Genomic DNA, 14,982 nt, shown 5'->3' with positions numbered 1-14,982 from the left:
CTTCTCTGCATTTTATATGACTTTTTTTCCTCCTCTAATCTAGGTCTTTCAGACCCAGAACTGAAATACTGTGAAAATGGACAATGTGTCCCCTGCCTGACTGTTCTCAAAATGCCCAAACCTTGGAAACGATGCAAGGATGGAAAAGTAAAGAGACTGCATTTCATGCAGCAGTCTCAAAGCTCTGACACTAGGTGACTGTAAATGCACAGTGACACACCACGTAGGCAGGCTGCCATGAGCATTAAGTAAATAATAGGCACACAGTGCAGCTTGGGGCACATCCCAGGAGAGGGAGAGTTCAAAGGCAGCTGATGAGAGTGGGCAGGTCTCCCCTTCCAGCAACTCCATTTCCTGCTGATGCGGCCTAAGGCCCATGCAGAGCAGAAGACTCAGCCCCTTGTGAGCGAATGGGGAAGATGCCGATGCCTCCCAGGGATGCCGTGAGGACTGATGGCAACTCCCATCCACCTGGTGCCCCCAGGGCCACTCTGCCTCCATCCACTACCTTGCACCTCCTCGAGGTTTCTACCCCCTTGCTACTCAGGAGCAACTAGAATATGTAGGAAACGCATGTCTTTTTAAAGGGGGCGCTTTTGCCATTTCCACCGTCACCCGGACAGGAGGCACCGTGATTGCATCCTGAGACATCTTTTAATGGTTGTAATCACTTTCAAGCTACATAATCTCTCTAAATCTCAATGTCCTCACGTACAAAATGGGGATGGAGAGGTCCTTACAAGGGGTCTGAGTGAAGAGTAAATGAGATAGGGAATTTTTGTTTCTGTTAGTGGTGAGTCTGCGATGTTTCCCCAGGTCCCCTGCGCAGACAGGACCCACATCATCCCTCCTGGCATGAACGTGGCCGAGACAGCGGGCCTTGAGACACAGCAGCGGGGGCTGCAGGGTGACAGACGTGGCCTCTGGGACATGATGCGAACTCCTGCCGCAGCCCAGGATCCCCACAGCCAGACCTGGAAAATGTCAGAGAGAGAGACGGTCAGGGGCGGTCGCTCTCCGCTTCTCTCCGCCTCTCTCTGCCTTTCCTGGGCAGTGAGTCTTCCGCTATGGCCTCAGCATCTTCCTTGGGGTTTAGACCTTGGCACTCTAAGTTTTAACAAAGAATAGCCACATTTGGCTCTTTTTTTTACTCTTGTTCAAAGCCTTATATTTGCTCTCCGGGTGAAAAATAGAAAGGTGTTATGTCAGTCTTGGGCTGAACATTAAATGAAAACTCAGACAGAATGGAGTGTCAGCAGCGGAGCAATGGGATTTATCCTTGGCTCTGGGTTTCAGGGTATAAGCTTCCAGGCCCCTGAGTCACTGGGGGGTGGGGTCCCTCCTGGCCCCTGAGTCACTGAGGGGTGGGGTCCCACCAGGAGCCAAAGGCACAGGCCATTTCTTTCTGGAAGCTTCTTAAAGGGCCTGTTGTATCACAAGGCTGCTGGGCTGTGTTCTCAAGCAGCCCTATGTTTTCTCTCCTCATGTGCTCATGGGAACACAGGGTGCAGGCCAGGACCAGAGGGAGTCAGGCTGCTCCTGGAGCACCAGAAGACCCTTGCATGCCTGAAGACCTTCTTTGCCCCTGGCCTGAAGCTCTGTCCCTAGCCATTGCCTCCAATAGGCCACTGCTGAAATGCCACCGTCAAGAAGCTCTCACAGGCCATGAGGCCTGAGGCTGGGGCCCCCTGCTGCAGGGCTTCTCCACAGGCAGCACAGAGGTGAGAGGTGGGCATGTGCCAGCAGGCCAGCTCCACCGGTCAGCTTGTGCCACACGTGGGCAACACATCCTGCTTTACTGTACTGCCAGGAAATACAGAACCAAACAAGACTCGAGTGTAGCCATAGCCTCATCCTTCTGGCTTGTCCCTTACATAAGTCCCTAACCCTGGGTGTTCATCTCCTATCAGGTTTTTTGTCCTAGCCCTGATTCTTTGTTCTTACTACAGTATGTTGACATTTTTGTGTATGCTTTCTTGTAGTAAGCTGTGTGGAACATGGCACAGAATGTAAATACCTCAAATATCTCAAGTGACACTCCCTGCTCCCCGTGTCAGTACTGGCTTCCTCTCTAAGGAGGGTATGAGTCTGCATCTTATGAAGGACAGCACCAAGACAGGGCTCAGCGGCAGTCCTCTTATTACACCATCTATCTGCTTCAGGACATTTCATGAGCTGTTGTATGAATTCTACACAGAGACCACCTCATCTATTACTCAAGACACCCCATGAAAAGGGCAGGTGAGAGAGTGTGGTGGGTGAGCCAGAGGGGTGCTCCAGCCTGGTCTCGAGAGACTGTGTCCTCTCTACCTGTCTCCCTCTCAGCCTCCCTCCTTTTTCTCCCCCCTCACTCATAGACTATTTTATAAACCAAATCGAACTAGCTCTATTTGGTTTTCCACCTTAATACGTAGCCTTAAAATGAAACACCACATTGTCATCTAGAGGTCATGAGACACTCGGAGCAAATTCTTGATGCTATTTAACTCTGGGATGTCCTTAGGGAATGCTCTGAGGGGTGTCTCCCTCCCACCCCCTCGGCTGGATGCTTCACTTCTGACTGTTGTGGTTTAAAATGCCAACCTACAGCTTGATTTCTTAGACCATGCTTATTCGCATGCTCTGTAAAATCTCATAACAACATAGTAAGAAAGGTCACTTAACAATGAGACAATAAACATATCTCCTCCCCAAGAATGAATTTTGGTGTAAAAAGAAGCAAAAATAGTGCCAGAAACAAATTACTGGCTTATAAACATGTTTATTAAATGCATCATACTTGGAGAAGCAGATGTGAGAATGACAAAGGATAAATGCCAACAGCAGGCTGCTCAGTAGATTCCTTGGCTTGCTGCTGAAAATGAGAGGCTGCACTTGGTGGGAGTTGCCATGGAATTACAGGTTCCTGCTGTGCTGCTCCTCAGGGAGCCATGATCAGCTCCAGGAATTGTTTGGAGAAGTTTTCCTTTGGTGTTAATAGAACAGATAACTCTCTTTAACAGAAAACTTTAATAAGTTCCAATATTTTTCTGAATTCACAATTTCCTTATGTCTTCAGTTCCAGTTGTTTGTTACACTTCAATAAATAAGTAAAATTGATTAATAAATCTATCAAACGTAATTCAGGATTACCCCTATTCCTGCCTTTCCTCAGTCCTTGCAAATAAAGGACTGTTGGTTTGAGATGGTTTAGAATGAGCAGAAAGGACACAATAAAAAGATGATAACTGTTTTTTGGCATTTTTAAGTCATATTTCTGCTGCAGAAATTGGCATATCTTGCAATAAAGCCGTTGATGTAATTAGGAGAACTACAAATTCCACACTACAGAGACACAGACTCCTCCTCATGCACAATTTCCTATTCACAGATCTGGCATTCTTCTCATTTCCTGTTTAGAACAGTATTCTCTGGCCCTGTTGACAAGAATAAGTCATTGGAAGCTCTGGCAAACAATGCTGTGTGGGGTGTCCACTGGAGTCAGCAGCTCCCCTTTGAAAACTGCCATTGCTGTTGAAAGCTGCCAATTTTGCAGTCAGGAGGTCATATAGAATCAATTAAGTCAGAAGGTCTCTGGGGAATCACCTCTGAGGGCTGTTGCCCAACTGTGATTATTTGCCAACATGGCAGCTGACTCCCCAGCTCCTGTGAAACTCGGGCTGAGAGTCAGCCTCCACCTTCTGGCAGCCTCCACCTTCTGGCAGCCTCCACCTCTCAGCAGCCTTCACTTCACCTCCTGGCAGCTCAGCTTTTTCCCTTGGCCGCCCATGCTGGTCCAGCTCAAGCTGCGTCACCCTGAGTCTGACCCCAGCTCCACTCTGAGATGCCGGGAGAATGCCCTGCTGTGTGAAGAGGTTGTGGCTCTCAGTTCCTCCTCACTAGCAGGAAGGAAGCTGGAAGAAGTACCACAAATGGCTGCTGTTGCTATGGCAACGAGCTGCTGCTCAGATGAAAGTGGAGGAAAGTGCCTTTCATCTTTTGATTACCTTTCTGCACCTTCCCCTTCCTTTACCCATTATTAGGCCCCTAAGCAATCATCTTTCCTAACATCCATACATCTCCCCTAAGGCTTAAACATCTGAAGAGCCTTCATTCATTAATAAGCACCAATTCTTGAATCAAAAAAAGAAAATATCATATTATAATATCTATTATAATTGTATGCACCGTTCAGCTGGGTGGAGAAAGTATTTTTATGTACAGGGCAGGAAATCATTCATTCATTCAGGCAATTAATAAATACTCACCAGTAACTACGATGCAAAACGCTAAGCCCTGGGGATTCAGAGATGATAAAACACCGTTTCTACCTTACCGTCTGGTGGAGATGCAGATATGACAATAAATGCCCATGATAAGGCATTTCTGGTGTCTGATAAAAGTCCACCTGGGCCTGTGGGGCTGTGAACTTCTGGGGGCTTGGAGGGGCTGGGAAACGCTCACCAAGGAGGTGAGCTGTGAGGCAGACGCAGGCAGGCATGAGCACACATCACCCTGGAGGCCTCTTCAAGGCTCCCACCAAGCTCATTGCTTGGTCTAACTTATTGGGTGGTGGGTCAATACCCAGGAAGCTCCAAGAGCCTTTATGAGATACAGTGTAAATGATTCAGAGGAAGCCAGTGGTGTTTCATGTGAGTTTTGGAAGGTGGGGATCAGTGTGATGGAAAAAGGGGAGGTGGAGGCTGCAGATGGGGAGACAACTAGAGACCAGAGTGTTACCAGAGATGGGTCCTTGGCCTCCGGTGAGGAAGAACTCAAGAACAGACACAAAAGGCAGCTGAGCACTAGGAGTTTAGAGAAAGGAGAACATACAGACCTGCGAGGTGGTGAGGGCATATCAGAGGAAGTAGCACTGAGGAAACAATAAGGGCCTTTGTTATGTAAAGGGAGATGAACATTCACTAAGTGGGCTCAGGTTTCAGAGGGAACAGGTAAGGTCTTTTTGGGGTTTGGACTTGCTCTACCCTCACATCCAGGGGAGTTTTGGTTATATTTGGTTCATACTGAGACTGTCATGGTACAGGTAGGTGCAATTTTTACCGTTAATGAGGGCATGATTTTGGGGTGAGGTTTAGGTCAACTTCTCCATGTTGGAACCAGCCATTTTCAGCTGGTCTGTTACCTATACCCTCACTGCCCTCATCCCACAAGAACAGCTCACACGGAAATGTGCAGAATGTAAGCACTGGACAGACATCCCCTCCCCCTGCCTGCTCACGTGTGCTGTCTACCTACTCTAACGGGAGGAATAGTGGGTGTAAGGTAATAAACCCCCTGGGAGTGTGGAAGCCCGAAATTGTGTGGGACAATGACAGGAAAAGACCCATCTGACTGTGATTATGGGCAAAACATCTGATTAGTCTAGACTCTGCCACCACTATCTGGAGGCGGAGGATGAGTCGCAATCTTTTGAGGCCTATTTTCTCATCTGTAAAATGGGAAATATAGATCTTCCATTGGTTGACTTCCATGGTCCTCTCTCAAAATTCCCATGTTGAAGTCCTAACCCTCAAATCCATAGAGTTAGGATCTCCAGAATGTGACCATATTTGGAGATAGGATCTCTAAAGAGATGATTAACTTTATGTAAGCTCATTAGGATGGGCCTTAGGTAATGGGACTGGTGTCTTATAAGAGGGAAATGTGGACACAGGCGTGGACAGAGGAAGCTGGTACGAACACACAGGGGGAAGACGGCATCTACAAGCCAAGGAAAGGGGCCTGGGGTGGCGCCTCCCTCACAGCCCTCAGGAAGAGCCAACCATCACTGTCAACACCTTGACCTGGGCATTCGACCCCAGAACTGTGAAAGAACAAGCCTGCTGCTCGAGCTGCCCAGTCTGTGGTACTTGGTTGTGGCAGCCCTAGGGAACTAGCCCACAGTGTCATTGTGAGGACTGAAGAGTTTTGCAGAATGACCAAAGCATGTGATAATATTCAATGTGTGGTGGCTCATATTGTCAGTAACAATACAATTGGCTTTACTTTAAATAAAAACAAACCCCAACTTATTTGCATAATTGGATTTTAAGGCTATCAAGACTGATTTCTCTAGTTAACTCAATGACAGAGAACCTTTTGTTTCCATTCTGATGCTGAAATCTTTTAAACATGACTCGTCCATCCTTATACTATTAAAACTGAACATTTTTTTGATTTACAGGCCCAAGTGCCTCTTTAATTCTAAGAGATTAAAACTGAATGTGTACTGCTTCAAAAAAGAAGTTTTGTTTGGGTTTTAATAAGTCAGTTGTCAATCTTTTCTAATGATTTCCTTTTTTTTCCACAATGAAGTGTTGACAACTCCAGCTAACTTCAGGGTTCTAGACAATGGAACAAATCCAATGTGTCAACATTCTTTACTTTCCATGAACACATTAAGCGAAATAGAGTGTTACATAACTGCCCTACATTGTAAGGACTCAAACTTGTTACTGTAACTTTAATTATAATTTAAAAAATACAAATAACTATCATTTTCTCAGTTTATTTTGGACCAGCTGCCTCTGAACAATTAACAAACAGATCATGTAAATGAAATTAGTTACAAGAAATACCAGGCTCCAAACAGAAAACAGAATAAATTGAATTCTGTTTACAATCATCCAGACTATGCTTCTCAATTGTGTTTATGAGAGCTGGCACCAAACAGTAAACTGTGCTTTACCATTGCCCTGATCTGACATTTCTAATTAACTTCTAAGAGTGAAATTTATTTAGCTTCTTTCTCTCGCTTGGGAAGAAGGTTATAAAACACAGAACAAATGATCTATCTCCATTGGTAGAGGACCCTTACTGGTGTGTGGATTAAAATGCCATTCCTCCCATAAGGAGGTAGAACTTGGTGCCCACGCCTGAAATCTGAGCTGATGGGGCTGAGCTTCCAATCAGCTTGGCAAATGGAATGTGGGAGACCAAATACTGAATCTCCAAGCAGGTCTCCGAGTGGCTCTTTCCTGCCGCCCTGACCTCTGCTAGTCGATGCTGTCTCTAGCCCTGCTTAGCACACCTTGTTGAAATTCTCTGAGACCATCTCTGATATGTTAACTCTGTAAACATTAAAAAGCAAAGTGAGGAGAAAAACTAGCTCTTTGGCTTCTTTATTTCTAAGTTGTCTTTTTTTTAGTTGCCAAGTTACTGGCTCATACCTGCTTCCCATTCTGATCTCTCAAGGACCTTGCCCCTTTCAGGAAAACAAAATCAATGTACATTGCTTTGAAACAGCATTCCCTGCAGAGGTCATCTCAGAGATCCTTTGAAGAATACCTTATTCTTTTATTAGAATGGACAGGAAAGTGTTGATCAGTCAATAGCTATTACAGACATAATGTTTGCCCTTCATTGTGCTCAAACACTTCATGTTTATAAGCAGATATGAAGTATGACCCTCACTCCCAAGTTACAGAAGGAACATGATTTAGGGCCCAAGCTTAAAACCACTCACTATTTGACTTTGGGCTTCCTTCACTTCTCCAAGTCTTACTTTCCTTGCCTGTATAGTGAGAATAAATAGCTTTCTGTTTCATAGGCTTTTAGTAAGGGTTTAATGAAAGCATGAATAAAAGAGCTTAGCATAGTGCCAGAAGAACAGTAAGTGTTCAGAAAATGGAGCTAACATTATTATTGTTATTCAGAGAAGTAGAGAAATGTATTTGGGGTAGATGATGAAAACCACAATGAGGCATTTAGATTTAATGGGGTTTGAAACTTAGGCAAGTTATATGATGTTCTCCAATGGGTGATATCATGGCCATGGTGTGCAGAGGCCCTAGCAGGGATGTATTTTACAGAGAAGCTAGCATGCAGAGGTGCAAGGAGAGTGTGTCTCGGGCTGCATCTGGTGGAAGAAGAATAAAGGGGCAATTTGAGTAGCATTTCCTCAGAGGAAACAAGGGGACTTTGTGTCCCTTTGATCTGGGGAACGAGGATGAGAGGAGAGCCAGCACTGCCTCCCACTCACTAAGCTGGGGTGAGGAAAAGGCCATGGTGGCAATCTAGTATTTAGGTGAATGTACCTATTTGTGGTTTAGGGGCTGCATTTTCTTTGGAGTTACTGAGTTTAAGCTAAAGTGAGCCAAATCAGTGTAGCTGCCCAAGTGGTGTCTTCCCTGATGGGCTGTATAAGCCATGAGCACACAGAACATTGTGTCTTGCTAACCTCAGCATCCTCAGCATCCAGCCCAGAGCACACACTCAGTGTATACCCCAAGAAAGGAAGGAAACAGAGGAGGAGGCACTCTGGGCTGCCAGACAAGGTGGGTAACTCTTCCAGCCTTAAATAAACATAAGATAATACAGTAATATAAGTATTAATATGCAATAATGTTATATTCAATAATATTCAAATATAAATGTGCCAGGATGGTTCATGATGTATATATATTAGGCCAGTTTCCCCCTTCCCTCCTTAATCACAAACAACAAAAAAAACAACAGTTAAAGTGGTTCTTAAAGCCTTCGAGGCTTTAAAATTCCCTAATGGTCAATGCGTACTGAGTTGACATCAAGAAGTTACAAGCAATGTCTTCAGGTAATTCCTAGGATGTACAAGAGACATGCTCACAGGAATATACATTCTTCTAGCTTGTCCCAACAATGTCCCTTCTATGTTTTAAATACTTTGTATGCTTTATATAAAAAAGATTGATTCCCAAGACATTCTGCCTTGCAGCACTCTTCTTGAAGTTCTAAGGAGACTTGAACTGACGGTTTATATTTCCCAGAGTTAAACATCGATTTGGGTATTAGGCTGAGGATATAAGGTCAAATTTCCACATAAGTAGTCCTCTAACTGCAATGAGATGAAAGACAGGCAAGTAGGGAAAATTCTCAAAAATTTTAAAAAGTTATTTGTGTTCCTCTTTTCTAGCAAATATTCCCTTAGAAGGGGAGAAACTCCCACTATTCCTTCAGTAAACTCAATTGTAGGAACTCTAAGAAAAGCATAAAACTTATAAGAAAGCATTGGTCCGAACATGAATCAAACTAAAAAGTTATGGTGTTTTGAGAAGCTCATGGAATGTAAAAGAAACAGGCCCTTCACATTCTCCTTGAAGTTGCAGAAATATACCTACAGAAGAATTATATTTCCTTTCTTTATTAATCAAATCATATTACTTGATTCTTTAGTGAACAGTGTTCATGTATTCATGTATTGTGAAGGATGTGTTCTGTTTTTAGAATCAACCTATAGAAAAAATATGTTTAAAGAACATAATTCAAATACTTCTAAATCTTGGAAATTATAAATTTATGATATAGCTGATAGAGAATTAAAGTGGGGGGAGGAGGAAAAAGAAATAGGAGTTCCAGAGACAGAAAACAGAGAAAATAGTGGGGAGAAATTTATCAAAGAAAAAGAAAATTTCTTCAATAAAGGACATGACTCTAGATTGAAAGGTTGGACTGGTTGCTCAGCTTAATGAATGAAAAATATGCCTACCAAAAAGCCACATCACCGCAAAATTTCAAAATCCCAGGGACAGAGAGATGACTCCAAAAGTTTCCAGAAAAAGAAAATAGATTAACTGCAAAGGGCTGGTTATAAGAACGGCATTGTTTGTAGCCTTGTAAATCTCTCAGAAATATTTCCTCAACTTGACGCAATTGTGGTCAAGCCCTTTCTCCTGAAGGCCCACCCTCAGAGGTCTGCCTCCAAGCTCTTCTCCCTGAAATACCCCTAGAGAGTTCTATCAAATGCTCCAAACTGTCTCTCCTTCCCGAACCCACTTCCAGGTCTGATGCTGCAACAGACTAAGCGCACTCTGGCCCTTGTTGGGACAGACGCCTCTTCGGTTGTTGTTCCCACTGGGCAGTGGTGAGTGTCCTCTGCACTGGGCTCATGCCAGGCCAGCTGACCTCAGTGACCTGGTGTCTTCAGAGACTGGCCCCAGATGTGGGTGCGCTCTCTGCTCCCAAACTGCAGGCCCACCCCACAGCATGACTACTGGGCAGAGGTGGTGAGGCAGCAAGAATCTGCTTGCAAGCAGCCAGCCTATGGGTCGGTAGGCACTGTGCCTCGGTGGTACTGAAGGGTGCAGTCTGGGATTCACATTTTTACAAAATCAGAACCCCTTTCTGAGTTTATTTCCCTTCACCCCAGTTTCCCTTGTATCTACCTTGTGAGAATCACATACCATCACCTGACCCAGTAGGCCCCCACTTTAAGTTCCCCTTTATAATGTCACTACTCTATGGGTTTCCAGGTGTGCCGTGTCCTCACAGCGCACAGATGCCGGAAGCCAGCCAGATGCTCACTTCTTGTACCACTCAGCTTTTGCAGCTGAACAAATCACCACAAAACATACTGGCTTAAAATAACAGCCACCTTTTCAGTCCATGACTCTACAGGTCAGCAATTTGGACTGGGTCCATCTAGGCAGGTCTGGCCAGGTGGCCTGGGGGGTCCACAGACTGGGGGTCCTCAGCTGAGGTGGCTCATCTCTACGCAGTTTCTCATCTTCCAGCAGATGCTTCTGGGCAGCTGCCTGGTGACCTCATTGTTCCCAGAGCAAAATATAGGAGCTGCAGGTCTTCCTTTTTTTTCCTCCAGTTTTACTGAGAAATAATTGACATATATCACTATGTATGTTTAAGGTGTACAGCATGATGGCTTGATTCATATATGTTGTGAAATGGTAACAACAGGTGTAGTTAACATCCATCATCTCATATATGTACAATAAAAAGAGAAGGAAAACTATTTCTCCACATGATGCCAGCTCTTAGGACCCAACCCACTCTCCTATCAGTTTTACTAGGCTGAGCATCACAGCCATAGTACTTATTTATCACATAACTGGAATTGTACCTTTGACCATCTTTCTCCAGTTCCTCATTTCTGCATCCTCTAACTCTGGTAATCACAAACCTAATTTCTTTTTCTATGAATTTGGCTTCTAAAAAAAATTAGATTATATGTATAATAATAAATGAGATCATACAGTATTTGACTTTCTCTGTATTATTTCACATAGCATAATGCCTTCAAGGTCTATCCATGTTGTTGCAAACAGTAGGATTTCCTTGATTTTTGTGGCTGAGTAGTATTCTATCATATATATACACCATAACTTCCCATCAATGGACACTTCAGCTGTTTCCATGTCTTCGCTATTGTAAATAATGCTGCTATAAACATGGGACTCCAGATGTCTTTTCAAGTTGGTATATGGATCATATGGTATTTCTACTTTTAATTTTTTGAGGAATCTCCCTACTGTTTTTATACTGGCTGTACCAATTTACAATTCCATCAACAATACAAGGATTCCCTTTTCTCCACATCCACTCCAGCATTTGTTATCTTGTCTTTTTGTTGATGGCCATTCTAACAGGTGTAACATGACATCTCACTGTGGTTTTAATTTGCATCTCCCTGAAGACTAGTGATGTTGAGCATCTTTGCATGTATCTGTTAGCCTTTCACATCTTTTCTGTGGAAAAATGTCTATTCAGTTCCTTTGCCCATTTTTAAGTTGTATTATTTAGTATTTTGCTATTGAGTTGTGTGAGTTCTTTATGTATTTCAAACACCAATACTTTATCAGATATATGGTTCAAAAATATTTTTCCCTGAGAGATGGAGCCAAGAAGGCAGCGTGAGTAGAGCAGCAGAAATCTCCTCCCAAAACCACATATATTTATGGAAATATAACAAAGACAACTCTTCCTAGAATAGAGACCAGAGGACACAGGACAACAGCCAGACTACATCCACACCTGCGAGAACCCAGCACCTCACGAAGGGGGTAAGATACAAGCCCCAGCCCGGAGGGACCCGAGCGTCCCTCCCCCCAGCTCCCGGCGGGAGGAGAGAGTCAGAGCAGGAGGAAGAGGGAGCCCAGGACTGCTGGACACCCAGCCCCAACCATCCTCACTGGAGCGCAGACACAGTGCATGTGTGGGGTCCTGGATAATATGGAAACAGGGCAGCAAGACCAGTGAGCAGGTCCCTGAGTCCGACGCCCAAGAACAAAGAAAAACGAGCGGCTTTTTTAAATTTTAATTATTTATTTAATTTTTAAACTTTTTTTGGTGAGTGCTTTTTGGAAGTCTTAAAAGGGCAGGGACCACAAAACCGGACAGAAGTATCCCGGGACACTTAGTCCAGAGGCAGGGAATCTGGAGATCTCTGGGCACTCTAACCCCCTGGGCAGCAGGGAGCACGGAGGCCCCTCACGGAGATAAATAGCCTCCCAGCAGCTCCTGCTCCAACGCGACTCCAGCATTTTGGAGCGGCAGCCCGAGCCAGGCCACGCCCACAGCAACAGCGGCGATAAACTCCATAGCAGCCGGACAGGAAGCAGAAGCCCTGTCTGCGCGCAGCTGCCCAGCACAAGCCACTAGAGGTCGCTGTTCTCCCAGGAGAGGTAATCAAAAAACTACCAAAGAACAAAACCCCCGGGCCAGATGGATTTACCTCGGAATTTTATCAGACATACAGGGAAGACATAATACCCATTCTCCTTAAAGTTTTCCAAAAAATAGAGGAGGAGGGGATACTCCCAAACTCATTCTATGAAGCTAACATCACCCTAATACCAAAACCAGGCAAAGACCCCACCAAAAAAGAAAACTACAGACCAATATCCCTGATGAACGTAGATGCAAAAATACTCAACAAAATATTAGCAAACCGAATTCAAAAATACATCAAAAGGATCATACACCATGACCAAGTGGGATTCATTCCAGGGATGCAAGGATGGTACAACATTCGAAAGTCCATCAACATCATCCACCACATCAACAAAAAGAAAGACAAAAACCACATGATCATCTCCATAGATGCTGAAAAAGCATTTGACAAAGTTCAACATCCATTCATGTTAAAAACTCTCAGCAAAATGGGAATAGAGGGCAAGTACCTCAACATAATAAAGGCCATCTATGATAAACCCACAGCCAACATTATATTGAACAGCGAGAAGCTGAAAGCATTTCCTCTGAGATCGGGAACTAGACAGGGATGCCCACTCTCTCCACTGTTATTTAACATAGTACTGGAGGTCCTAGCAACGGCAATCAGACAAAATAAAGAAATACAAGGAATCCAGATTGGTAAAGAAGAAGTTAAACTGTCACTATTTGCAGATGACATGATACTGTACATAAAAAACCCTAAAGACTCCACCCCAAAACTACTAGAACTGATATCGGAATACAGCAAAGTTGCAGGATACAAAATCAACACACAGAAATCTGTGGCTTTCCTATATACTAACAATGAACCAACAGAAAGAGAAATCAGGAAAACAACTCCATTCACAATTGCATCAAAAAAAATAAAATACCTAGGAATAAACCTAACCAAAGAAGTGAAAGACTTATACTCTGAAAACTACAAGTCACTCTTAAGAGAAATTAAAGGGGACACTAACAGATGGAAACTCATCCCATGCTCGTGGCTAGGAAGAATTAATATCGTCAAAATGGCCATCCTGCCCAAAGCAATATACAGATTTGATGCAATCCCTATGAAACTACCAGCAACATTCTTCAATGAACTGGAACAAATAATTCAAAAATTCATATGGAAACACCAAAGACCCCGAATAGCCAAAGCAATCCTGAGAAAGAAGAATAAAGTAGGGGGGATCTCACTCCCCAACTTCAAGCTCTACTATAAAGCCATAGTAATCAACACAATTTGGTACTGGCACAAGAGCAGAGCCACAGACCAATGGAACAGACTAGAGAATCCAGACATTAACCCAGACATATATGGTCAATTAATATTTGATAAAGGAGCCATGGACATACAATGGCGAAATGACAGTCTCTTCAACAGGTGGTGCTGGCAAAACTGGACAGCTACATGTAGGAGAATGAAACTGGACCATTGTCTAACCCCATATACAAAAGTAAACTCAAAATGGATCAAAGACCTGAATGTAAGTCATGAAACCATTAAACTCTTGGAAGAAAACATAGGCAAAAACTTCTTAGACATAAACATGAGTGACCTCTTCTTGAACATATCTCCCCGGGCAAGGAAAACAACAGCAAAAATGAGTAAGTGGGACTATATTAAGCTGAAAAGCTTCTGTACAGCAAAAGACACCATCAATAGAACAAGAAGGATCCCTACAGTATGGGAGAATATATTTGAAAATGACACATCCGATAAAGGCTTGACGTCCAGAATATATAAGGAGCTCTCACGCCTCAACAAACAAAAAACAAATAACCCAATTAAAAAATGGGCAGAGGAACTGAACAGACAGTTCTCCAAAAAAGAAATACAGATGGCCAACAGACACATGAAAAGATGCTCCACATCGCTAATTATCAGAGAAATGCAAATTAAAACTACAATGAGGTATCACCTCACACCAGTGAGGATGGCTGCCATCCAAAAGACAAACAACAACAAATGTTGGCGAGGCTGTGGAGAAAGGGGAACCCTCCTACACTGCTGGTGGGAATGTAAGTTAGTTCAACCATTGTGGAAAGCAGTATGGAGGTATATCAAAATGCTCAAAACAGACTTACCATTTGACCCAGGAGTTCCACTCCTAGGAATTTACCCTAAGAACGCAGCAATCAAGTTTGAGAAAGACAGATGCACCCCTATGTTTATTGCAGCACTATTTACAATAGCCAAGAATTGGAAGCAACCTAAATGTCCATCAATAGATGAATGGATAAAGAAGATGTGGTACATATACACAATGGAATACTACTCAGCCATAAGAAAAGGGCAAATCCAATCATTTGCAGCAACATGGATGGAGCTGGAGGGTATTATGCTCAGTGAAACAAGCCAAGCGGAGAAAGAGAAATACCAAATGATTTCACTTATCTGTGGAATATAAGAACAAAGGAAAAACTGAAGGAACAAAACAGCAGCAGAATCACAGAACTCAAGAATGGACTAACAGGTACCAAAGGGAAAGGGACTGGGGAGGATGGGTGGGTAGGGAGGGATAAGGGGGGGAGAAGTAGGGGGGTATTAAGATTAACATACATGGGGGGGTA

The 14,982-nt window shown here is 43.7% G+C and overlaps 1 protein-coding gene across 1 annotated transcript in view; it reads right to left on the bottom strand.

Annotated features, from left to right (window-relative positions):
* Nucleotides 1–367: 367 nt before the first annotated feature.
* Nucleotides 368–14,982, bottom strand: part of HYKK (hydroxylysine kinase) — a 47,516-nt gene continuing 32,901 nt past the window's right edge. Inside the window, exon 5 of the mRNA XM_057494697.1 lies at nt 368–974. Coding sequence (XP_057350680.1) covers nt 679–974 — 296 coding nt within the window. The 3' untranslated portion in view covers nt 368–678. The remainder of the gene's footprint in view (nt 975–14,982) is intronic.

Source organism: Manis pentadactyla, chromosome 18 (genome assembly GCF_030020395.1).
Source record: "Manis pentadactyla isolate mManPen7 chromosome 18, mManPen7.hap1, whole genome shotgun sequence".
NCBI classification, from domain to species: Eukaryota; Metazoa; Chordata; class Mammalia; order Pholidota; family Manidae; genus Manis; species Manis pentadactyla.
This window is presented reverse-complemented; position numbering and strand designations above follow the sequence as displayed.